At 42.1% G+C, this 23,921-nt stretch overlaps 2 protein-coding genes across 3 annotated transcripts; both read right to left on the bottom strand.

Annotated features, from left to right (window-relative positions):
• Positions 1-1,128: 1,128 nt before the first annotated feature.
• rhoub (ras homolog family member Ub) lies at positions 1,129-8,324 on the bottom strand. The gene is made up of 3 exons (XM_061046888.1): positions 7,905-8,324; positions 5,916-5,974; positions 1,129-3,301 (listed from the first exon to the last, which is right to left on the bottom strand). The coding sequence occupies exons 1-3, from the start codon at positions 8,119-8,121 to the stop codon at positions 2,846-2,848; spliced, it is 732 nt and encodes a 243-aa protein (XP_060902871.1). The 5' UTR covers positions 8,122-8,324; the 3' UTR covers positions 1,129-2,845.
• Positions 8,325-9,838: 1,514 nt separating this feature from the next.
• Positions 9,839-23,746, bottom strand: rtn2a (reticulon 2a). 2 transcript variants are annotated; one of them, XM_061046886.1, is made up of 10 exons: positions 23,620-23,746; positions 22,405-22,458; positions 21,478-22,041; positions 20,060-20,260; positions 15,493-15,700; positions 14,108-14,246; positions 12,333-12,402; positions 12,202-12,248; positions 12,063-12,121; positions 9,839-11,100 (listed from the first exon to the last, which is right to left on the bottom strand). In XM_061046886.1, exons 1-10 carry the CDS (start codon positions 23,648-23,650, stop codon positions 11,025-11,027), a joined length of 1,449 nt encoding a protein of 482 aa, XP_060902869.1. In that variant the 5' UTR covers positions 23,651-23,746; the 3' UTR covers positions 9,839-11,024. The 2 variants fall into 2 exon arrangements, with proteins under 2 accessions (XP_060902869.1, XP_060902870.1); XM_061046887.1 differs by lacking the exons at positions 20,060-20,260; positions 21,478-22,041; positions 22,405-22,458; positions 23,620-23,746 and adding an exon at positions 18,720-18,871.
• Positions 23,747-23,921: the final 175 nt, after the last annotated feature.

Below are 23,921 nucleotides of genomic sequence, written 5' to 3'. Positions count from 1 at the left end.
AGTTTCATGACTGACAGCTTAAAAATATCCTAAGACAACAACCTGTACTTCTAATGGACAGGTAGAGTCAAACACACAAACCGCAACGCTAAATGTTTCACAAGATGGCTGCCTTGCTAGGACAAAACAATGCCTTCTATAATATGGGTGGAAATTGCAGCCATCCCGACAATCATAATTAAACCAGTTGGCACCACTCCTACCTTAATTTCACCGAGTCTGAGGCCGGACAAAATACTCACCCGCAGCCTGCCAGACGACACACAATCTCTTTTAGCAGCCTAGCCTGTCATTAGCGCTTCCAAACAAGTACAAGATACCTAGCTAGCTGTCATTGTCTGCCCATTGTTGTATACTGTGGTGCAGACACTAGGCTATGAATAGGATAAAAAACCCATTTCAGGCAATTATAACTATCTGAATGTGCATAGTAAGAAGTCTTTGTACTAACTTAACCTCTGAGACAAAATCTTTGATATTGTATTTTACTCTGCCCGTTCCTTCTACTCAGTTGACGAGTGTATGTGTAAGTGTGTTTTTACTCTTTATGTGTTACTAGCAAGTTTGTACATTACTTTTTCACTGCATTTTTTTTAAATTTGAGTCAACTTTATCGAGTTTAGTCATTCTTAATGGACAGTCAATCAACAAAACTAGCAAGAGTGCGATACAGTGGATTTATAGGGAATGTTTTATTTTGAACAATGACCCGAATGGAAATAAGTTTTTGGCTATTCTTTACTGTTTTGTATAAATGTTTGACTAACTAAATATAACATGACTTGTTATACTTCCAACAAGCTTTTTATTCATTATTATGCTTAATGTTCTCTTTTCCTCACTAAGGATGAATGTGTTTTCCTATTTAAGGGAGCCTCATACCTCATAAAGGTTGGGTAAACTTTTGCTTTTAACCCACATTTTTTTATGTATTCTGTATTTAATGGGGACAAAGTCCAGTTTTCTGTGAGGTAAATTTCCTATTCAAGCACATGACAACCTTTAGAATAAACACTGAGACTCTGGTGCCCTTTGACTTTCCACTCTTATCGTCACATACATGTCCGTACAGTGTGACACTCAAGATTGCATTATCTCCATGGAAGAGTAGGCAGTAGAGAGACCAGGTTAAATATTTCACATTTTATTTGGTTCCGCTCTTACAGCTCAACAACCTGCTCTCAGACACCAACAAAGACACTCATACTGTTAAGTACCATTTAGACAATGACTGAGTCACTTATACACGTACACACAGATTTATCCTGATGACATTACAAACATCAAAATTGATTATTATGTAACATACATAATGACATACATATTTCATATATCTGCTCTGTATTGCTGTTGATCATTTATTGGCCCAGACAGACAGAGCTGACCGACAGGCTTCTGAAAAATAAGAAGCAAACATAAAATCAGTCTCTTTGGTGATTTCACCTCATTTACCAGATCATTCAAAAGAGGAGAGCGCTCCAATGAACTGACCGACAAAGACGTAACATGATCTGTTTAAGGCCCTGTCTGTGATGACGAAGAAAGACCCTGTGATCATCCAAAAACAGCGGGCAGGGCGCTGAACCACTTTGGTTTCAGTGCCTCGAAATCATCCTCCATCTCAAGCACTAAAGTTGCATTTTCCTGCTATATAACTTATTCACGTCACTTGTCCAAAGGCCATTGTATGGCAGGAGTTGAGTGACGTGTTTAGACTGTGTTTGATAAGTGCAGTGTACAGTGGCACAACCCAGGTTATTGCTGTAATCTTGTAACAGTTCTATCATAAAAAATAAATGGCAGTCTTTCAGGCGAAGCTTTCATAAAGAAGTAAACGCCTGAATTTCCGAACCTTCCATGTTTTGTTGCGTTAATCTCTTGCAGTAGGCGTGTATTGGCGGGAAGCTTACAGACCTCCAATTGTGTGGTCCACTCACAATGTGACGGCTGTATCAACTGATCAAAATGTGGCACAAACAACAAACACAGGCTGTGTGTAGAGAAATCCTTACAGGAGCATTCGGTAAATACAGACCTGAATGGATGGACGAGAAACATGTTCAAACCACATCTCCAAAAAAAACTGTAAAGAATTTATACTCATTTACATTTGATTGTAATCCAAAAGAGAATGAGTTCAAAGAAATGTGATCACCTACACATCAACCTGAAGTTGTAGATGCTTCTGATTTAAAAAAAACAGAACAAGGTGCACAACTGCTAACGACTTTAGACAAGAACATTATGATTAAAGCTCTATTTGGGGTTAAAGCTCAGGAGTTTATAGAAACATCATGTTCTGATTTCACCGATTAAAAATGATCAGAAGTGTTGGGGCTGATTTTCAGTGTAGAACACATCAAATAATTTATTTTGTTAATGAATTATATTGAATTAGACACACAGGAGGAGTACACTTTTACTACAACATCCGCTCCCCTTAATGTCAGCTCATATTTCATTTGGACAAGTCCAGTTTGATCTGCAGTCCGTGCGTCTTCAAACGTTATTTGCTCAATTCTTTTGGTTGAATGCTGGTCACAGTCATATTTAAGAGTCCTGACTCTCTTCGAGGATTAGACAAAGGTTACAGCCATAAAATCTCTGTCTTTTAGGCATCAAGAAAGAAATCAATTCTGGTCAAACTGAAAAAAAAAAAACTTAGCTCAGGCAGGTATACGCTCTGCTGCGGTTTGCTTCCCTGAATTAAAGTCATTCTGACCACCACATCTTGGGTCATCCTAGAGAGCGTAAAGACAGTTCTTACATCCAACTCAGTCACCGAAATAAGTCAGCAGTTTCACTGTTATTATTATTAGGCACTGGATATGTATTTCCTTTCTCCCTACTGGACGCACACGTACTTCTTCCACCAGGACTTGGAGAGCATCTTCATCTTATCCGCCGTGCTGCGGACCTTCCTCTCCCTCCTAGCTCTCCTGTCAGAGTGCCGCAGCCCCACAGCGATGGCGGCGTCAAACACCTCCTTCAGGTTTTTCTGCGTCAGCGCCGAGCACTCGACGTACGTCACCGCGCCGATTTTTTCCGACAGCGCTCTCGCGTCCTCCTCCAGCACGGGCGTCTCCCGCCGCCTGGCCAGCTCGATCAGCACCTTGACGTCCTGCCGCAGGTCGCACTGCGTTCCCACGAGGAGGATGGGCGTGAGGGGGCAGCGGCGGTGGATCTCGGGGACCCACTTCTCCCAGACGTTCTGAAAGGAGGCGGGGCTGACCACACTGAAGCAGAGGAGCAGGGCGTCGGTGCGACTGTAGCAGAAATGGCGGAGTTTGTCAAATTCATCCTGATGGAGAAGGAAACAGATAGTTAGCACTGTGCTAATGTGCAAGTTTCAGGAATATCCAGCAACATTTCTAAGTTGTTCCACATCTTTACATTATGGTGACAAACTTTCCCTTACTTCTTACCTCACTCGCTCTAATGTGCGCTCAGTGATTTGTAATAACATCACAGGAAAGGGAATTATGCTTATAACCATTCATTACAAAAACTGTCTCCAGGGATTTTATATTGTGCTCAACAGTATACACAAGCCCTACCTACCCATTTATATAATCTACAGTCATTTCTTAAATTAACACTTTGGAGCCACAGGGCTTTGACTAACAAGGGGCCTCCCACACCTTCGAGCACACAGATTAAGGTGTGCAGACAAAGCTTTCCTTCCTTTTCTTAACCCCTTCCTATCCACAACTCATTCCCTAACTTCTCATTTGCTTGCATAATCCTGTTTTTCCACCTCCTTCTGGTTTTCAAATATAAAAAAAAAAAAAAGAAACTTTAAAACGTGGATTTAAGGATCAACAAACACAGCGGGCACTTTTGAACTCGTATCCCACACAAGCTTTGGCTGTACTTTGCAATCTGATGACGTGAGTCCATCTGCAGATTGCACACATTACACACATGTCAACATCTCAGGAGAAGGAGCCAATTTGTTTATCAGCTCTGACGGCAGCTGTTATCTCTTTTCTCTGGAGTGTTTCTCTCTTTGTCTCCCTCACTCACTTTCTACCTCTCTCTCTCTATATCTCTCTTTTTGGCACACCCCAACCTGTTTCTGGCCCAAGCTCCCCTCTTATGAAATTGCTTAACTACAGAAGGTGATTGCCGCCTTTTATCTGCCCGTGTTCGCCCAGGCTTGTCTGCGTGTGTGTGTGTGTGTGTGTGTGTGTGTGTGTGTGTGTGTGTGTGTGTGTGTGTGTGTGTGTGTGTGTGTGTGTGTGTGCCTCTGTGCGTGCAGTTTTGATACAGTGTGCAGCTTGCAACATGCTGTGAGGTTTTATATGTATTCGGGCTTGTTTGAATGCTTCATTCCACTTTACAGCCAAGTTGTCTTTGATTCTGCGTAGAACCGGCCCTCGCAGCGTTTGTGAATGTCAAATATTCTGCTCCCTCCCAGGCGCGGCTCCACGGAATTGGATTATATAAAACACTTTCACAACAGAGCTGACCAACATTGCCCCACAGTACAAACATAATAGTGAGTCAATCACTTTTGCCTGGCACACTCCCTGAACCACAGAGAGAAATCATCTTCATGTCTCTCTGCTTTGTTAACCCCGGTCCAACCTCAACATGAGCACCCTGTTGATGCAACGCCTTAGACTAGCCTTTACCTGTATCTAAGACTGACGGCAGAGCCAAAGAATTTCCTATATGGATGAGCTCACTGAAATAGCAGGCAAAGACTCATATGAAGAATGTAAGGACCCTATTTTTTTTTTTTTCACGTAATGAATTTGTTCAATCTGTTCATGTGTGAAGTTGCTTCCTACACATTCTCCAGAAAAGAGTAGAAAGCTGGTAGGCTACACCTTTGGTATTAATGCTTTATAATTAGCCTGATAGTTTTCAGCAGCTCTGTGAGGCTGCACTCAGGCACAACAGTGCTTTGACCTAAATGCTAACCTCAGCATGCTAACACGCTCAGAAAGTTAATTAACCTGCAGATATAAAAGCATTTGCTATGTTGAGATTCATATTGTAATGTGTTAGCACTTAGCAGGGTTGCTGATTCGCATTGAAGACAAAGTGCTGAGGTCAACAGGAAAGTCAGTAGTGCTTTGGCCTAAATGCTAAATTTAGCATACAAAATTACAATAAAAAAACCCTGAAATGCCGATGTTAAACTAGTTTAATCTGTTCCGTTTCAAATAATATTTGAATGTGTAATCTAAGTCGTACTTTCTAATTAGCTCTAAGTGCTGAGGCCGATGTGACATTTACGAGCATTGTAGATATTTCGTCATTAAAAGATCCTGTGAGGGACTTTTGGTTTGGGTTGATTTTGGCGCCTCCTGTGGACACAATAGGACCTCTTATCTCTTTGTTGATCTTGCCCTGTACATGTGTATGTAGGGATTTCTGACAAATAATCTCATCCTGCTGCTTTTAACAGTCAAATTTAACACTTTCTGTAAATATTAATTGATTTCTGAACAAAAGTAGTTTCGTCACAGACCAAATGACATTTCCATCCATAAAGACAGAACGCTATATTGCTAAACTGTGATATGTATATGAAGCAAAGGTTGTGAGGCATCAGGAATATAAGCCCTTTGTAACAGACCCAAAAAGAAGATTCACTGTCACTCCGCCTTTGTACTTTTACATTGAACATGCAACAGTGAAATATCTGTGTCCCAGTGTGTGATTCTACGTTTCTTTACTGCACAGGAGGCACGATGGAAGGAGCTTCACATCAGCTTGAGGCCGACTGACTATGCCCCACCATTACAGTGGATAGTGGTTACTCTGTGGATCTTACATAGCAGACGAGGCGTAACAGAGGTGTAGGTATCCTGCCTTGAACTGAATGTGAGAGGGACTATTGTGATGTTGATAGCAGGCCACTTCACAGGGCAGCGATGTGCTTGTGTGTAAACAGAACTCACCTGTCCCGCTGTGTCACAAAGCTGGAGTCTCACCGGGTTTCCATCCACCTGAACCACAGCTGTAGAGACAGAAAAGGGCAGACAGAGAAAATAAGACACAGCTGTTGTAACGACTATAAAGCTGTCTACGCTGTTAAGTTCCCACCTGACACTTACCGAGTTAACACACACACACACACACACACACTTAACCACCCAGCGGAATATTTTCTGGAATAAACAAAAGTCTGCCAGTTGAAAACACAAAGACCCCCTGCTCCGCTCTTCCAGCTCACAGACGACGGCCTCCTCTGCCTCGCCTGCCCACCCAGCCTGCCTGCCTGCCTGCCTGCCTCTGTCACTGCCGAGACCATAACACTTTACAGTCTGTGGGACCTCTCTGTGAGCTTTGTACTCTCTTGTGTTTTGACAGAGGCCATTCAAAGGTTGTCTTATAGGGGGGGGGGGGGTAAACCAGAGCAGATTGTTGTTTGTGCAATGACTCTCCTCCAATAGGCCCCATTTCGGGATTGGAAAAGTGGATGAGTCATCTTGCAGCGAGTTTCATTACGGAGCCATTTATTCTTTTCAGGAGAGCGAGCACAATGCCGAGCAGCAGGCACATGGAAACATTTACACTGCGCCTGGAGTGTGTGGTGGGTCGTGCCACCTGATCAAAGAGTTTGCTGGAACTACTCAAGTAGTAGGACAGGCATCATAGCGCCCGGGTTTCAACTACAGCAAAGGAGAAAGCTGGATGAAAGGAGAGCAAGAGAGTGAGCTGCCCTCGTGTAATCATTTCTTAATCTCTGACATATGATACTTCTTTTGATTTTCCAGACCAAAACTGGCCCTTATCGTCCCCTCTCCTCTGCCTTTCTGCCTCCACCTGTGGCGTTGCATAACAGCCCAGACGTCAGCTTTCAAGAGGACGCTCTGATTCCAGGCACCGAGAAATGACATCACCACTAAGGGCCCCCCCTCCCCGAACTGCACAATCAGTCTCTGTCAGGCCCCCGGCTGAAAGACAATCGCTGCCTCTGAGCCGACGCAACAGATGTGCCCATTCCAGTATAGAGGAGAGGGCTCCATGGGTCAAGGCCGACAACAATAGGCAGAGTTGTGCAATCCAAAACCCCTGAACCAGAGACGCTCTCTGCTCTGTACAGGAGGGCTGAGCCACAGTGCTTGTCTGCGGGTCGGCGTGCGTTCTCAGAGAGTGTTTTTATTGGATTTCTTCGGGCCAAGTTGTTAGTTTTACAGCTCATCGGCGTAATGATAGAAAATTGCAGAGGTTAATGGTGAAAACGCATAAATTGACACGTCAGTTTACAGGAAACAACGCCTAGTGTTTGACTCTTCTTCTTGAAAAACATTTGATCTTTTAAACATGTGACTTCATAATAATGAAGCTCTCACTTTAAAATGTTTACACAAATGTGAATCAAACTGTCCCTCAGGCGTCGACAGTGTTTATGTCGTTATCATGAAGCAATGAAGGTGATCAGCAGGTCACAGGTGTATTTTCAAGACTGATCAGTTAAAAACAAGTTTCCCCTCTGAAGACTTCTCTATACTTTTTTCCCCCAGTAAACAAAACTTGAAGGAACAAGTGAGACAGAAGGTGGAAGGTGGAATTGAGCCAAATGAAAACCTGCTTGCTCCATCAGGGAGGATAAGTCCTCTGCATCGACACAGATAGAAAAGAGATAATAGGAAACACAAACACATCCAACACACCAGTGGAATAACAGGCAGGTTGACAGATTGCTTAAAATAGGAAGCTGATGAAGAATTTAGAGAAAATGAAAAGCAGATGGATCAGGCAGTTAGAAAGAAACAGACTCACTTCTAAAGTTAGTTTCAACTTTGAAAAGAGGTCCGTGAGAACCTCTGATGCTGAAAAATCAGGGCAAGTAAGCCTTGAATAGACCCCGTGTTTAGGGCTATCAAGGAATAAGGCAAAATGTTTCAAATGTGAAACTGTTCCATTTTTGTATTTTGCTTTACCTGAGAAATCATCAAATGCAGTAGGGACGTATCTGGTCGGGTATCCATTCGTCGTATAGCTGACCACCAGGCTGGTTTTGCCCACTGCTCCGTCACCGAGCAGGATGCACTTTAACAGCCGCTCCTGCGCCAGCCCCGGCCGGTCGGTTTTGGGGTTGTGGGGGGGCACCGGAGGGGCCGAGGTCCGGCTGTAATCCATGGTGTCAGGAGGTGACATTCAATCAGTCCACTTTTCGCCGCGCTCTCCTTAGCGGGGAAGATAAAGGACCCACCATGAGAAGACGATTTCTTCTTTTAAAAAAAACAAACAAACAAGCTCTTAATCCTTATATGATGGCGAGTAGGCTCGTGCAGAAAAAGCGCTCCTCTTATCCTGCGCGCGGTCCTGCCAAATCCACTGTGGCACTTTACTATGAGAGATACACACTGTGAGGGCGGGTCTTTAGTAGCTTCACATTCATTTGACTAACCCCGCCCACCTCTGAGCAGGCTGATGAAAGTAAAGCCAACCTGGAAGTGTAGCCTTTTTTTAATTAAAACAAAATTGTGAATCTTTACAATGAAAAACATTTGTTTCCATATCTTTGTTTTTTTTTGTTTTTTTTTTTAATCCGAAACTCTTACAATTTAAAAACTGTGTCACTTCCCAGGCCTCATTGACTTTGCAGGCAAGTCCTGACTTGTTCTCACCGGTGAGAAGCGGACAACCTTGATGTCCATTTTGAGAACGTCACATAAAACCGTCTCAGCTCAGACCCCCTGACCCACTTTAATTTGTAGCCTGCTGATCCTGAGCAGGTCAGCTAAAGACTGTATAGCTGCAACAGAACAACACATGACTTTATATTGGCTATATATTATATTATATTATATATTCATGAGACATGTGAGAGTGTTTCAGACTTATATCCGAGGTGTTCACTGATTTCTCTACCTTAAACTGTCACACTTGGAAAAAAAAAAGCCTTCTAAGCAATGCTTTGAATTCTGGCGCCTCCTTGTGGTTGGATGCTGGAAAAACTGACCTGCAAGATGTAGGCTAAAGTTTCAAAAAAATTTATGTTTTAACAAACTATTCATCTCTGTGACTTTAAATCTGACCTGCCAGTGTAAAAAAAAAAAAAAAAAATTGGAAACAAACAACCTGTAACAGCCACTGAATGTTTTGGTGTCATATCCTTAGAACCTAATATCCTACAGATTACGATGATGACTAAAATGACCTGAACCTTTACTGACAAGTCTGAAAATCCATAAAGGTAGAATTAATGTAAAGTTGTGGGGCCAGATATAGGACTACCTTCTTTATTTGTATTATTTCTTTTGGGTCTTTTGCAAAGTGAAACAGATTATATTTGAAGTCTATTTTATCTATTGCTTTCTCTGAGTGTGTTTATTTTACCCTGATTAAAACTCTAGTTGTTTTTAAGTATAGTAAATAATAAACTATATTGCATGTGTTGACAGATTTTGAATAAAACTAAGAGTTACTTTTATGTTTGGATTTAGTTTCTCTTTCTTCTGACATGCAGAAAACAAACAAAAAGTATCTCGACTTATTGAGACAGAGCTACACGACTACACTTACAGCAGTTTGGTTTTAATAAATAAATCACAAGGAGCTGGTGATCTTTAATTCATTGTGTAGCTATAGTCTTTGCTGATGGGTGAAAATCAGAGACACATTTTTTAATTTGCAGCGGTTCAGAAACTGTAGGCCAGTGTGTGTGTGCGTGTGTGTGTATATGTGTGTGTGCGTCCAGAGCTAAGCAGTTCATGAAGATTATCAAAGCCAACATATTTTGGGGTTTTCTTTATGGAACGTGTCTGCAAACGTAACAGTGCTAACTAGACCAAAATAAGGCTTTCATAGGAATAAACACATATTTAGCGAGGACTACAAAGCACGGTAAATGTGGACTTGAACTGCAGAGTGTCCTGAATTATTTTTATTATTCCTAAAACTGAACTACTTACAACTCTGTATAAGATACCTTGTCATGACACACGTTCTATCACACACATACATAACACCATTCTCAGGAAGGCGATGGGAGGAGACGTAAGCTGTTGTCAGCAGCCGTGAGCACTGTGAATCTGATCATGCACTATAACCTGCAGTTAGAAAGGCACCTGCTGTATTTCACTCCCACATTCCTTCACAAGGCTGGAGATGTTCACAAAGAGCTCAGAGAGGATCAGAGGGGAACATACTGAAAAGTGATTTCACTGGATTATGATACATGTACATTAAAAGAGGCTGTAGCAAGGGAGGGAATACATCTCTTTGTCTCTCTTTAAACATGTTAGGTTTACACTTCCTATTTATTCAAACGGGGGAAGGAAAGCTGCCCCTTGTGGTGAAAGTGATGAAGTGACAAAATACAACATGAAAAATTAAAATAATGAACACTTGAGTGGCCTAAGGTGAATGGCTGTGTGGATGAGAAGAAACAGAAAGTGTTGGATAATAAAAGAGAAATGTGGCTTTAATTTCTTGTTGGTATGTTTTTTTTCATAATGCAAGCAGTGTGTGAGGCATAACACAGACACACTCACATACACACACATAAACTGTCATGAGATTGAGAATGCATTCAAGTGTGACACATGCATCCTTAATTGCCATGAATAATGTTTACCCTTGTTTTTGTCACCATAGCAACTCACTTCTCTTTTTCTCAGGTGAGTAGCCATCGGTGTGGGAACTTTCCATTCTTGGTTCTTGGTCTTAGTACCTCATTTGGACTACAGCTTTCCTCTATCTAAGACACTTCTTGAGTCATATTAACATATTAAAAACAACGATTATTTCAAAGAATACGACGAGCTGCATCTTTGCATCTCTGATGTCAGCAGCAAGAGTCTCATCCAGGATTCATACACCTTGATTATTTTTCAAACCGACACCCCAACCTCCAATCCCTTAACTAAGATACAGCTAGAGTATAAAGTACCATGCGTCATCTTCATCATTGTCCAATTAAGTAACCTCCCGTCCCTTCCTCGGTCTCTGGAGCTCCATTCTGTGGAGCTCTGAGCGCAGACTGCTGGGTAAGACATGTGAGTGACAGCCTGTAACTCTGGGAGATTGTTCTGTAAGTCCTTGTCCATCAGTTTTTACTGGGCTTTGGGTTTAGCGCCACCAGGAGTTGAGTCAGGAGGAGGGCCACCGCCTTGGGCAAGTCTATGCAAGCTGTGGAAGACAAATAGAAGAGTAGTCAGTAGTCAACAAATGACAAACAATGAACAGCTAAAGACAAGTAACAATCTGGGACTGCTAAAAGTATAGAAATATAACTTTTAACTGCAAAAAATGTCATAAGCAAGATTCTTGTAAGGTAATATTACATTTAAGGTTTATTTTGGGGCTTTTTATGCCTTTTTTTTAGAAACAGGACAGTGGAGTCAGAAATTGGAGAGAGAGAGAGAGAGAGAGAGAGAGAGAGAGAGAGGCGTGCAGGAAACGAGCCGGATTCAAACCCAGGCCGTACATGGGACGCGCGCACTAAAGGCTACCTGCACCTCCTACATTCATACTTTAAAGCCAGAAACAGTGACATATTTACTGGTAAATAGTTTTCACGTCTAGGTGATTGGGCCTGAGAGACTCCCACAGGAAATTTTTAACCAGCAATCATTTCTTTTCCTGCATTCGTACCAATTTAAAAAAAAAAATATTTCTCAGATTCAATAATGGACAAGTTGTCTTTGTGCTTTTGTCAAACAATTATGGGGTTTCTATTTTTGGAAATTATCACATTCTGTTTTTATTTATGTTTTACACAACGTCCCAACAGTTTTGGAAACAGGGTTTTACCGAAATCCAACTTTTTCTGACAAAAAAGAAAAAAAGACTCAGGAAAGAGCGGGAAAGATTTTTACAAGTTGTATTGTTCTAAAATGTTTTTGCCGATGCACAGTACATCTGCCTTAAAGTGGAAGCATCTATTGTAAATAAAGAAAGAACATGTTAGCACTTTACTACTCACACATTACACCAAGTGTCGTCAGCATGAACTAAAGACACTATCCATCGATCTGTTTTTTATTTCACTTATCCCGTTCAGGGTGATCAGTAAACCAGCCATCTAACTGAAAAACTCGTCATATTTGTGCTGATGGCAACATTGTGCCAGAAGATGGCGCCATACTCACGTGTCCTTAAAGTTGTCAATTTGGGCCTGGATTTTTCCAATGTAGGCGTCCACCTGCTCCTGTGAAAGAAAGAAAACAATCGATTACTGACTGTGACATATAAAAGAGCAGTGGTAAGAATGAAGAAGAGAGTTATTACCTGGCGCTGTCTGTAGAAAAGTGGCAGAGAAAAGACGGCGATCACACCTGAAGAAGAAAAGAAGAAAAGGAGAAAGTAATGCGGCTGCCATTCAGTCTGTTAGCAGATCCTGTTTTTACAAAGCTTCTTACTGATGATGAGCAGAGTAAGGCCATTGCACAGCTCTCCCAGGTACGTCACAAGGTACATCAGAACCAGGAGCTAAGACCAAGAGATACACAAGCCGGTTAACAACAGACGAGTCATGACTCACATCCATTTTATTTCATTGAAGAAGAAAAACTGGAACAGTCCGAGACTCCAAATATGGTTTGCAGTGTTTCCCCTTATACCCCACAGTGTCACAACTCCTGGTCTAGGATCCAGTGTTGCTCTGATATGGGACACCCCTGTCTCAGATGGAAAGAGATTCCAGCTGATCCCGGGCGTCTCCAGCGTACCTCCGTCTGTGTGCCATGTCACATACCGGCCAGGTCAGGGTTGAGAGTGGGGGGTGCAGGGGTTTAGGGGGCTCAGTCAGTTCACACTTACTCAGCGTTTACTGTAAATGTGTTAAGAGTCTGCGTGCTGCCGTACTGCTACTGTTCAGTACTGAACAGTCATAAATGTATTGATAGGACTGGATTTATAATCGGATGTGAAAACAAAAACTCATTGGACATTTCAGCCTCAGTCCATGAGGGAATGAAACACAAATCACTTAAAAAATAATCAGGGTAAGAAAAGTGTCTGAATTATTCACCCTCATACGATTGTCTCTCCATATATCAGTTATTGTAGATCACTGTACAGTGATATTATGGTTAACTTATCCTGGTCCATGTATCTAATGCTGTCTAATGCTCTCTTATGGTATCATGTCATGAGTAGCCCTTGCGATGCTTACATTTATTGTATGTGCTTTGACTGCTCCACTTAAACATATCAACATTACTTTGTCTATGCTCATCAGGCAAACACTCCCTGTCTGTACTCAGAACATTTAAAATACTTGATATGAACCCTTTAATATAATATCACTTTGCAACAATCGAAAACAGTGCAAGAAAGCCATTTATATAAACTGTATGGTTTTGATTGAGTTTGTCAATTGTACGACTTTTTCTATGATCGATGATGTCATAAAGTACCAGGGCTTTAAAAACACTTCAGATCTTTATTTCAATCCAAAGCAGCGGTGGTGCATTTATATCACAGGTTGGGAATAATTGAAGTTTCATGTCCTTGGAACAGCAACAGTATCCTATGAACTGTTATCCAGACAAATAAAAGCATAGATTATATATATGCTGTATATGGAAACATTGGTCTATATGTTAGTTATATGATGACATGTGATACAGACTGATTGATTTCATAAATATCTTCAGAACTGTTTGGCTGTGTTAGGATGAGCAGCATAGCAAGAGGCTGGATAAAAAAAAAAAAAAATGGCTTAAACTCAAAGAATATATGGAATGTGTTTTTGCTGTGTTGTTATTCATGAAAAATGACATTACGTATATTTTGGGGGGAAAAGGAAAATCGTGTAAAGGCGAGGGCAGACTGCCTTCTATTAGACATTGCTTTCCACATGATCACAAAAAGACAGCGTCATTGAGGCTCACAGTTGCCTTCAGTGATTTTGAAAGCAAAATTTAGGAGCAGTCTTCAGGTTTTAGCATAATTTGACAGACAGTTGGCATGGCGATGGCATCGTCAGTGATAAAAGGAAGAGGTTAATGGAAAAAAGAGCAAAATGAAAGAAAGTAGAGACGTGCTGATGCGTGGGTTAATAAGGAGGAGAGGTTGTGGACAGGGTGAGGAAAATCTTTGAGAACAGGTCGTTAAGACAGTGAACACAGCCAGCACACACACAACTACACACGCACACGCACACACAAGGACATATTTAATTATAGCTCACCTTGAGGGACTCAAAGAGGTTTCCAACGAAAAAAAGTCCCTTAAGCGAGTCCACTGCAGACAGAGCCATGACGATGGCTTTCTGCATGTAGCCGTCAGCTTCCTCTCCGCTGAAACTGATGTCCAGATCCAAGTATGACCTGAGCAGAAATAAGGCAATGAAAAGAGGACGTGAGGTTCATCGGTCCTTGAGTTTTTATCAAATAAGGATTTTAAGAGACACAGTATTACATGACAGAAATCCATCAGGCTCAAATATAAACCCCCTCTGAGAACTGTTGATCAATGATTCAGACAGAACTTTCTATTTATCAAAGACAACTCAACTAAATAATGAAGAGAAAAACGTTAAAACACAAGCTACATAACCTGACATAGCACATCATAATTACAAGCCTTGTGTTTACAAAGTTTTAACCACTTGAATCTAAACTTAACCCCAGCTTTATAGAAGCATCTCGCCAGCACACAGCCATAAATAGATTCTACTACTGGTTGTAAGAGCAGTGAGAGGGTAACATACTATACAATATGTGGCCCACAATAATGATAATATTACTAACAGTAATATTGCAATCATTGATAAATTGTAAGACATCACAGTAACTGATTAAAGAATTTTAAATGCCCTCTAACGTGAATGTTTAACTGCGATTTAAGGTCAGTTTCACTCAGACTGTAAATATTAATAGACGAAGCGTGAGTGACGTCAGCCATCTGTTACGGTAGGGGGTTCCGGAGGCTCATCAGCAGCGGCAGCCATGGTCAACATAACGTCACGCTGAGAGCCGAAGCTGAGCCGGGTTTTAAGCCTCTTGATGAACCGTTACATCGCGTCCACATGTCAATCATGTCAGCTACGCGCCTAACTATGGATAACACAAATTGTTTTCAAAATCTTTGAAAAAAATTTAAAAAATATTCACCCCCCCCCGTACAGTGTGTGCCAGTGATGACAACAACTAATCAGACCTATTTCGTTTTTTGTACCAGGCTGTAAACATGTTTATTTATGTTGTAAAAATGTCTCTTTTGCCTGTCATGTGAATGTGATTTCTTTGTTCCTGGAGCCAGCCTCAAGCGGACACTCGACAAACTGCAGGATTTTGCACTTCCGCATTGGCTTAATTTTTCCGGAGACCGGAGGTTGCCACTTGGTTTCACCTCTAATCTCACTTTATCTCTTAATCTCTTCATCACAGCTGACGGATAATGAAGAGTGGATTGGACAGGCCTTTGGCTAAATGATCTCAGGTGTGAGTTTTGGAAAACATTTATGCACTGTGACTGTGCTGAGATCTGTCTTTATTATGTATGAAAAAAAAAAAATCACAAAAAAGAGAAAGAAAATTAAATTAAGAACTATAAAAAGGAAAAGCATCTTACTGGAAAGGGTGTTTCCCGTCCCCCCAGTTGAGGATGTGGAGGACTTGGTAGTAGATCCTCACTGAGATGGTGAAGCACATGACAGCCAGGGAGGCCATGGAGACCACAGTGATGATGCTGAGCTGGAACAGGGCCAGTAGGCCCACCACCAACCCTGTGAGCACCATGCCTGTTCGCTCCGTGTCCTTCCAGAAGATCAGGTCCATCACTGAGGGACAAGGACAGAAAAGGGTCAGACAGGAAGGTGAAAAAGCACAAGAGAGGAAGAGGGTGACATTATGAAGGACACGCAGTGTATAGTTTGCATGAAAAAAATAAAGAGGAGAAAAAAACAGGGGGATGTATATATATCTTTATATTTTGAAATGGGAGGTTTCCTCGCTTCAAACAGCTGACAGCATCACTGCGTCCTTCCTAGTTTTCACAGAGCAGCTGCAGCAACATCACTCAAGAGTCGAGATCCGTTGGCAACCACAGATTCTTTCATTTCTGGGCAACAGAATTCCTGTTGCCTATGGGACATACCGGGAAATACAGCAGTTCAGACTTAGGGACAGGGACATGACACATGAGGCAGAGAGGGATTTCCAGCCTCCAGCACGAGAGGACACACAGCAGCAGCTAACAGGACGCGTCAGGCTCCAGCTCAAGTTAAATTTAGCCCTCAGATGAAAGAGGGAGGAGAGTGGTCGAGGAGAATTTAAATGCAGCATTTCACAGCACCTGCTGGTGGACGTCAGGTTGTCAGCAGGCCCCTTTCCACACCCTATTGGTAATCTTTATGGTATCCCAGCAACAACTGCCATGGTGACTGAGGCGCCAAATGATTAAAGTTTGCACGAGTACACTAGTGAATATTTCAATAATGCTAAAACCTTTATGAATGAAAACTTGAGGCATTTCTAAACAACAACAATACTAAATAGAATTGCATGCAACCCAGAGTGAAAGCAGGGATTTCTGTGCTGTGTTATTACAGGGGATGTTGTCTACAGTACAGAACTGTCAGACAGTGTATTCTGTAGCTTTGTGCTCGTCATTCAGTATAATGCTAAGCCTGAGCATAACAATAAAGGGAAGCCTCTTTGAAAAGCTTGCACTGACAGCACATGGATTATTTATATAAGCATCACTGCACACAAGTAATACCCATGATGCCCCTGGCCGGGAACACACCTGTCCAACATGTTTGTTTGTGCAGCTCTTATTCTCGGACACAATTAATCACAATGGAAACATAGATCAGACAGCTACTATATTTGATAACACAGGCACTGTACTTGAATGTAAAACTACATACGTCCTGCATTCATCTGTAACTCCAACTCACGGTTTTGAAAGTCACCTAACAAGGTTTTAATAACTAGAAATGGCAGAGTCTATAAATAAGGATATGAGTCGATTTGCTTTCCGAACAAGAGTGAGACAAAAAGATTGACATCATTCTTTGATATGTTTGTATACTGTAATTATCCGTCTACAGAGAGCAGCTGCTAGCTTAGCATTAATTCAGGAAACATCATTGTGTCCAAAGAGAACAAACTCCTGATACTAGCACACTGAACTTTCTACATATTTTTTCATTTCTGTATGTTTTAGAATTTGTAGGGGCTGCATCGAGGTGCTGTTCGCCGTTGCCTAACAGCAAGAAGGTTCCTGATTTGAATCCCGCTCAGACAGGCCTTTCTGTCTGGAGTTTGCATGTTCCCACTATGCATGCACGAGTTCACTTCAGATACTCGGGCTTCCTCCCACAGTCAAAGGACATGCTCGTTATGATTTGGTTGGGTTGGCTATTTGGGGACTCTACGTTGTCTTTAGGTGTGGATGTGAGTGTAACTGGTTGTTTGTCTCTGTATATCAGCCCTTTAATTGACTGGTGACCAGCCCAGTCCAGTGTTTCCCACCTCCTGCCCATTGACAGCTTGAATTGTCTACAGCCCCCCCGCGACCCTGAACAGGGTAAGCAGTATACACAATGGATGGATGGATCAATTCTGTTATGAAACTAACGTTAAACTATATATTTTTTTTACCTTATTCTGCCAAGTGACTTCCTTCAGTCTCCACTGGTCCATTTTCAACGAGTAGTATTAGACTTTTAGTACAGATACAAATTCCCTGATAAAATGTTTGTAAGCATACTCTCTCAATACGTATTCTGGGGTTGAATGTGTTTCTTTTCTCAGAGCTAGGTTAGCGTTCTAATCTCTATGCTAAGCTAGGCTAACTGCCAGGTTCATATTCAGCCAGTGGTATCAATCTTCTCATAGAACTGTAAGCAAGAAAGTCAATGACTCTTTTGCCACAATGAAAAGTAGAGACTTGAAGCCCAATTTCAAATTTGTGTCATAAACAGGAAATATCTGAAAACCTGATGGGAGAAAAATAAACTGTACTTGTGAACTCTTTTGAGTTGTTGGAGTAAACAAACATTGGTGCCGTTAAAAGCGCTCTGGACAAACTTCTTCAATCCCTCTTTTTCTATCAACAACCATCTATGATCAGTGTGAACTAATCAACATAAATGTATATGAGAATAGAGCCCACAGGGTAACTGAAGCAATCAATTATCCAGTGAGTACATTAATCACAATGAGTTACACTTCATTTCAACCCAGCCTGATATCCTTTCAATTTAACATCAGCATCATGTATGTCACAGTCTTTCCGTAGTCCAGTCTGAAATGTCTCTGCTCGTGCCAGCTCTTCAGCCTGAAGAGGAAGCACTAAAATGTAAGAGAGGCCAGCTGCCAAAGTTATTACACACTACAACAGCTATCTGCAATGAGCACACCACAGCAGGACAGTTCACCCTCATTTGAATGGAACGAAGGAAATTTACATTAAAGCCTCTGATACAACGTGTACGCCGCTACATCTGAACGAGCCGGCTCTTAAGTTAAGTTTTCGCTGACAGAAGCTGCTGTATCCAGAGACTAGACATGTACAAGATCAGAGAGAAGAGAAATCCAGTCAATTCCCCACCTTCAGTCCCCTGAAAGTCCTGCTTACTCAAGAAAACATTGAAGTTAAGAAGCTCGACAGTCAATTCCTAAAGACTCAAAGTGTCTTCCTCCCCTTCACACTCTCCTCTGCCTCCTTTCTTCTCGCTGAACTCAAACACAGCTCTTTGCAGTTGCTGAAGACTGCAAGTGAATACCAAGACATAGTCTGCATAGGTACTTCAAACTGTCTTGTTTTTCACTTTAAGTCCAAAGTCTCACCTTTACTGGCCATTTTGGTTACAGCTCCCAGTGTTTCCGCTCACAGCCTCTGTCCCGCTACCTCTTTCTGTCCCGCTGAGATCCCCCTCGCCCCTCTGAGCTGTTTTTGGCCCTGCTCGCTCAGCAGTCCAAAGGCCCAAAATAATCTTGCTCGCAGCACCGCCCACCACTCTCTGCAAGACTCCAAGAGCGTCACACATAGTGAGATGATGATAGAAAAGAAGATTCACAACATTTACTACATGACTTCATCTTTGTTGAAGCAAAAGTTTTCACGTTGAAACAGACTGAATATTTTCTATTCCTTTGAACTCAGATAGTTATAGAGTTAATGTAGAGTTATTTTGGGCTGTGTTCATCATCATGTTCTGTCCAACACCTGAAACAGGAGAACCAGGGTCTATTTTCTGTTATGTCACCACAAGTGACAGTGCAACCTGTACTTACAATTCATTACAAAGATGAGCTTGACTCAGGGTAAAGTAAATCACCATAAAAACCTAAAAGAGAAAATCTGAATGCGAAGAGGTAATACACAGAATTACTATTTTCCTGATATCCTCATGCATTACATTACACTGTATACTGTAGAGGTAGTATTCACTTTGGTGTTTTGGTTTTTCCTGAACTCTGTGCGAGAATCACATATCAGTCACCAATGAAGAATTGAGGTTTAATCTGCAGCCCCTAAAAGTTTGTTATAAAACCAGATGAAACATGATGCTCCAATGGATGCATGTGTGCTATTTATTCAGGACACCCTAAACTCTGTCATCAGCCTGACCACACATTCATCAGTGTGAAGGTTTACTGCCCCCCACATCCACTAAAATAAGACTGAGCTCTCTAAAGACCAACTGTCCACTTAAAATACCAGAAACGTGGAGGCCAGGATGTTATCTCTCTTTCTCCATTTCTCAGTCTTAATCACTTTTAAGTTACAAAGAGAATCACAGAAGCCTGCAGTCGAGAAAAAACCAAACACACACGTGACTATCTCTCTGCTTGTCACTAACAGTGATTCATTCCGACATCAGAAGTGACGTCATACAAATCCAAAAAAGTCTGCCAATGCCAGAAATGCTTCCCTCACAATTAGCACAACCATCCCTGAAATTCTCAGAGAGGGTAACAATGCGCAGCAAGGACTGAATGGGAGGGTCCATCTTTGTCCGCCTGCCTTTGAAGGCCCTGAAAGCGAAATCTGATATTTTCTTTATTTAAAGCATCGATTAACCAGCAGAGTAGAAGCTACTCGCTCAGCAACAAAGACAAAGACACCAGAGAGGAGGAGGGGGAGGTCATTCTAAGAGGACAGAGGACTGATGTGACTGTCGTACCTGCTACTCGCATGCATACTGTCGGTTCCTCTGATAGGTTGAGTGCTGAAAACCAGTGCTCGCTGACCAGCTGTTCCTGAGAGTTTAGACCGATGGCAGCTTGCGATGAAGACGCCGGGCCTCTGGGTTGCACAGATGTGAGCAGCTTGACCGAAATGGTTTCCCTGGAGACAGGAGACTCTGGCTCGGGGGATGCCGCTGCTGGGAAACAAAAGATGATATCAATGTTCATGATGACGTCACCACTTAGTATCTGCACATCGTCAACCTGAAGTCAAATGTGAGAACATTTAGGACCTTAACTTGCCAGAGTATTTAGACTGGAACATGTCTGATATGACTGTGAGATACAAGTCCAGAAAGTTTAAATACTTAAACAAAATACACAAAATACAAAGTACAATGCAGTTTTGAATGGGTTTATGAATATAATTCAAATATAAATATGAATGCACTGTTGAAGTTACAATTAAAAATGAATCATGTTCATTAAAACTAATTAATTGAAGCTGATTTGTTATTTATACTAAAAGTTTTAAGAAACTGTCTATGTCCGCATATTTAATTACACATTAAAAATGTTGTTTGGATTAAGTTTTCTCAACATATTACGTTGAAATGTCTCTTAAATACTAAAAAACAACAAGGTGAGGACTGTGGTGAATGCTGGGCTGATTAGACATCAGAACATTACCTAAAAGCTCATCTCACATGTTTGATTTGTCACAGCTAGCCAAGAAGAAGAAGATGTGAAAAATCTGATGATATGACACTTACATATCCCCATGTATTAAGAACATGATCGGCCTCTGCCCCCCACCACCCCAAAAAAAAAACAAAAAAAAAAACGATCCAATAAAATTTTGGCACAGTTGACATTAAGTCATGTGTCGTCATAATGTCGGCTTCTATGATGCTCTTAAGTAAAACATTTAACGTCATAAAGAAAAGGAATACAGGTCAAGCTCCTTGCACGTCATGGTTTTATATCCAACCATGAGACAGGATGGTAGAAAAAGATATCTGTGAAAATAAGATGGGCGAACATTCGCATTATTTGGAGAAGGAAAGCTAAATCTGTCAATCATGTAAACTGTATGTGAACATGTTAAATGAGTCACACTCCTATAATCAAATGGCTTATTTTCCTAATTTTATCAGGTAAATACTTGGTAAGATGTTTGATAGTAATGTTTGACTATGTGGACAGAGCTAATGGCTGCCTGGTTAGAAATAGATACATGCAGCTAATTAAAGAAAGTTTATGTTGATGTCCAGTCGATTTACACTTCTGTCTTTTGCTTACTGTGCTTTACAACCAACTTGAAGTCAAGTGTTACTCGCGCAAATAGCCTCTTCAGTTATGATACTACGCTACACAACACAGAATCAAACAACCTCCTCTGTGTGTTTCTCACCCTGAAGTGTCTGTGAGGGATCCTGGGAAGACAGAGATCGAGAGGGGTCGTGGACAGTCTGAGTCTGACTGCACAGTGGCTCCTCTCGTTGGGTTTCTGCGTCTCTCTCCTGATTTTCCTGCTCCAGATTTTGGGGCGAGGGCTGGATTGTGATAGTCTCAATTTGTCTGTGTTGCTCCCTCCTCAACGCCGCCCTCTCCTGTTCTCTCCTCAGGGACGCTTCCTCTTCTTCCTCTCGGCTGAGGAAGGCTTGAGGGTCCCAGTCCACGTCGGGGGAGTCCAACAGTGTTTCCAGGGTGTCTGTGCGGATCAGAGGAGCGCGACTTCCCCGGGAGTGGGTCCTGCGCCGGTCCCGGGTGTGTCGCGAGGATCCCACCGCTTCTGCCTCGGCGATGGCAATGTAAGAGAAAGTCAGCTCGTAGGAGTGCTGACGTGGCGTGCCCCAGATGGAGGGAGATGAGGCCAATCCATCGTCATCGTCTGGATCTCCACTTCCTCCGTCGTCGTCGTCGGACCATTCCCTCGCTGTTTGCAGCTCGAACAGCTCCGACTCTTCATTTCCACCTGAATGGAGACAAAAACAACAAGCATCGTCATCCTAAAGCTCCCAATTATAGAGACACTCTAACCTCTAACTGTGTGTGTACTAGAACAATGTCCGACAGGGAGAGTTATTTAGCTCGTCATAAATAGATTTGTCAGATGAAAGCAGCCAGGTGTGTCTCTTGATGTCTGCTAAAAAGAAGTGTGACATCCAAAATGAATGAAACCCTCTTTGGTGAGAGGAAAAACACCTCGCCTTCCAAAAATACACCCTTGTGTTTAAACGTTGATCCTCGGTGTTAGTGTTTGAAAGGCTCTCAGATGTATTCTTCTGTTGTAGTATTCCCCAACAGAATTGCTCAGTAGATGAACATGCTTCATTACCGTCGGTGCATGGAGGAGTGGAGTCAGGAGTGGATGCCACTGAGCCATATTCCTCTGAAAGAAAACAACATACAACATCAATCTGAGTAAACATTCAATGGCAAAAGAACTAAAGACGCAGATCAATCTAACAATGCCTCAAAACATATCCAGCATAGGTGAACTCACATGACATGATTCATTTTTAAGAGTAATTACAATGAAGTATGGTTTATCTGTTTGACTAAGCTACATCTGTATGCTATATCTGTTTGATTCCACTTTGAAACCGTGATAGTAGGTGTCAGTTTCCCTTCTTATCATGTTCCATCTCTTAACTTCTTTATCCTGCTGTCTCACATTATCCTGCTGTCTTCCTCTTCTTCTTTTGTTTTCATCCCGCTGTCAACTTCCTCTTGGAGCAAACGTTCATTTTACTCTCATTCATGCTGTAAGAGTCACTGTGAGGAGTCATGAGGTGGTGAGTCAAAGTATCAGGGAAATCTGTTCAGCAGGCTGTATATATTTTTTTAATTAAAATATTCATATTTGGCACCAGCTATTCGTTAACTGTATCATGAGTCAGGGTGTTCATAGTCTGCTGTACTGATACATAACATTGTTTGTATATCAATTCCAAACAAAAAGGGATGTGACACTTTAGTTGCAGACCGTCTGTCAGTGACTACAGACATATTTCCTTTCAGAGCTGAACTGGCAGCAGTAAAGGCCTTCACTATGTTAGACAGCCAGCATGACATTAGCTAGTGAATCAGCCAAGGAGCAAATAGTTCAGCTAATTCTCTATTCTGCACGTGTTAACAAATAACAATTAAACTGTAAACCACTCTGGTTTACTATCACAGAACACAAGGATGAACACTTAAAAATACATAAATAAGGCTGATATGAAAGCCTACAAAAGCTTTAAGGTAGAAATTACTAGAATTCTTTACAATGCAGAGAGTCTTGCACACAAGCACACAAACGTCTGCAAATCAATAAGAGCAAAAACAACAGAATAGGTCTCCTTCCTGCACTGCATTCATCCACTCAGCCATGTGTTTATTAGAGGTAGGAGCAGGAGAGAGGAATGGAGAGTAGGCAGGAAGGGGAGGGGAGGCTGAGCTAACACATACGATGCCTACGGCAGTTATCTAGCAAAGATTGCTGAGCTGGAATATGTTAAGAACATAAACTAATGCGAGAGGAAACAGCAAAAGAACACAGACTCACGGCAGTGGGAGAATCCTAAAACCTGGCCCATGCTCCATCAAGGCATCGCTGGGCCCATCCAGTACGGAAGCCCCCCCCACCCCCCCTCCCAGCTTCCTCCTCTGATGCCGGCTCTCACGTCCTGTGGATACGCTCTCTCTCTCTCTCTCCTCCTCCTCCTCCTCCTCCTTCTGTTTCTTGGTCCTCTGTTGAGCAGCTCCCTCTCTCTCCCGGCTCTGGCTCCGTCACTCAGCAGCCCCACCCTGCCTGCCTCACTCCACCATCCTCCCTCCTCCCTTCATCTCCTCTGGCATAGTCATGGC

This window comes from Labrus mixtus, chromosome 9 (assembly GCF_963584025.1).
Source record: "Labrus mixtus chromosome 9, fLabMix1.1, whole genome shotgun sequence".
In the NCBI taxonomy this organism is placed as follows: domain Eukaryota; kingdom Metazoa; phylum Chordata; class Actinopteri; order Labriformes; family Labridae; genus Labrus; species Labrus mixtus.
Note: the sequence above shows the minus strand (reverse complement) of the source record. Positions and strands in the feature narration are given on the sequence as shown.

Excerpts from the sequence above, each read along its gene's own strand:
- rtn2a (XM_061046886.1), bottom strand. The coding sequence starts at position 23,650 with ATGGGCCAGGTTTTAGGATTCTCCCACTGCC. Across the intron at positions 14,247-15,492 it reads GACGGGAAACACCCTTTCCA|GTCATACTTGGATCTGGACA; the intron begins GTAAGATGCTTT and ends ATTTCTGCTCAG. Across the intron at positions 11,101-12,062 it reads ATTGACAACTTTAAGGACAC|CTTGCATAGACTTGCCCAAG; the intron begins GTGAGTATGGCG and ends TGTCTTCCACAG.
- rhoub (XM_061046888.1), bottom strand. The coding sequence starts at position 8,121 with ATGTCACCTCCTGACACCATGGATTACAGCCGGACCTCGGCCCCTCCG. Across the intron at positions 5,975-7,904 it reads TGCATTTGATGATTTCTCAG|CTGTGGTTCAGGTGGATGGA; the intron begins GTAAAGCAAAAT and ends CTGTCTCTACAG. Across the intron at positions 3,302-5,915 it reads TTTGTGACACAGCGGGACAG|GATGAATTTGACAAACTCCG; the intron begins GTGAGTTCTGTT and ends CTTCTCCATCAG.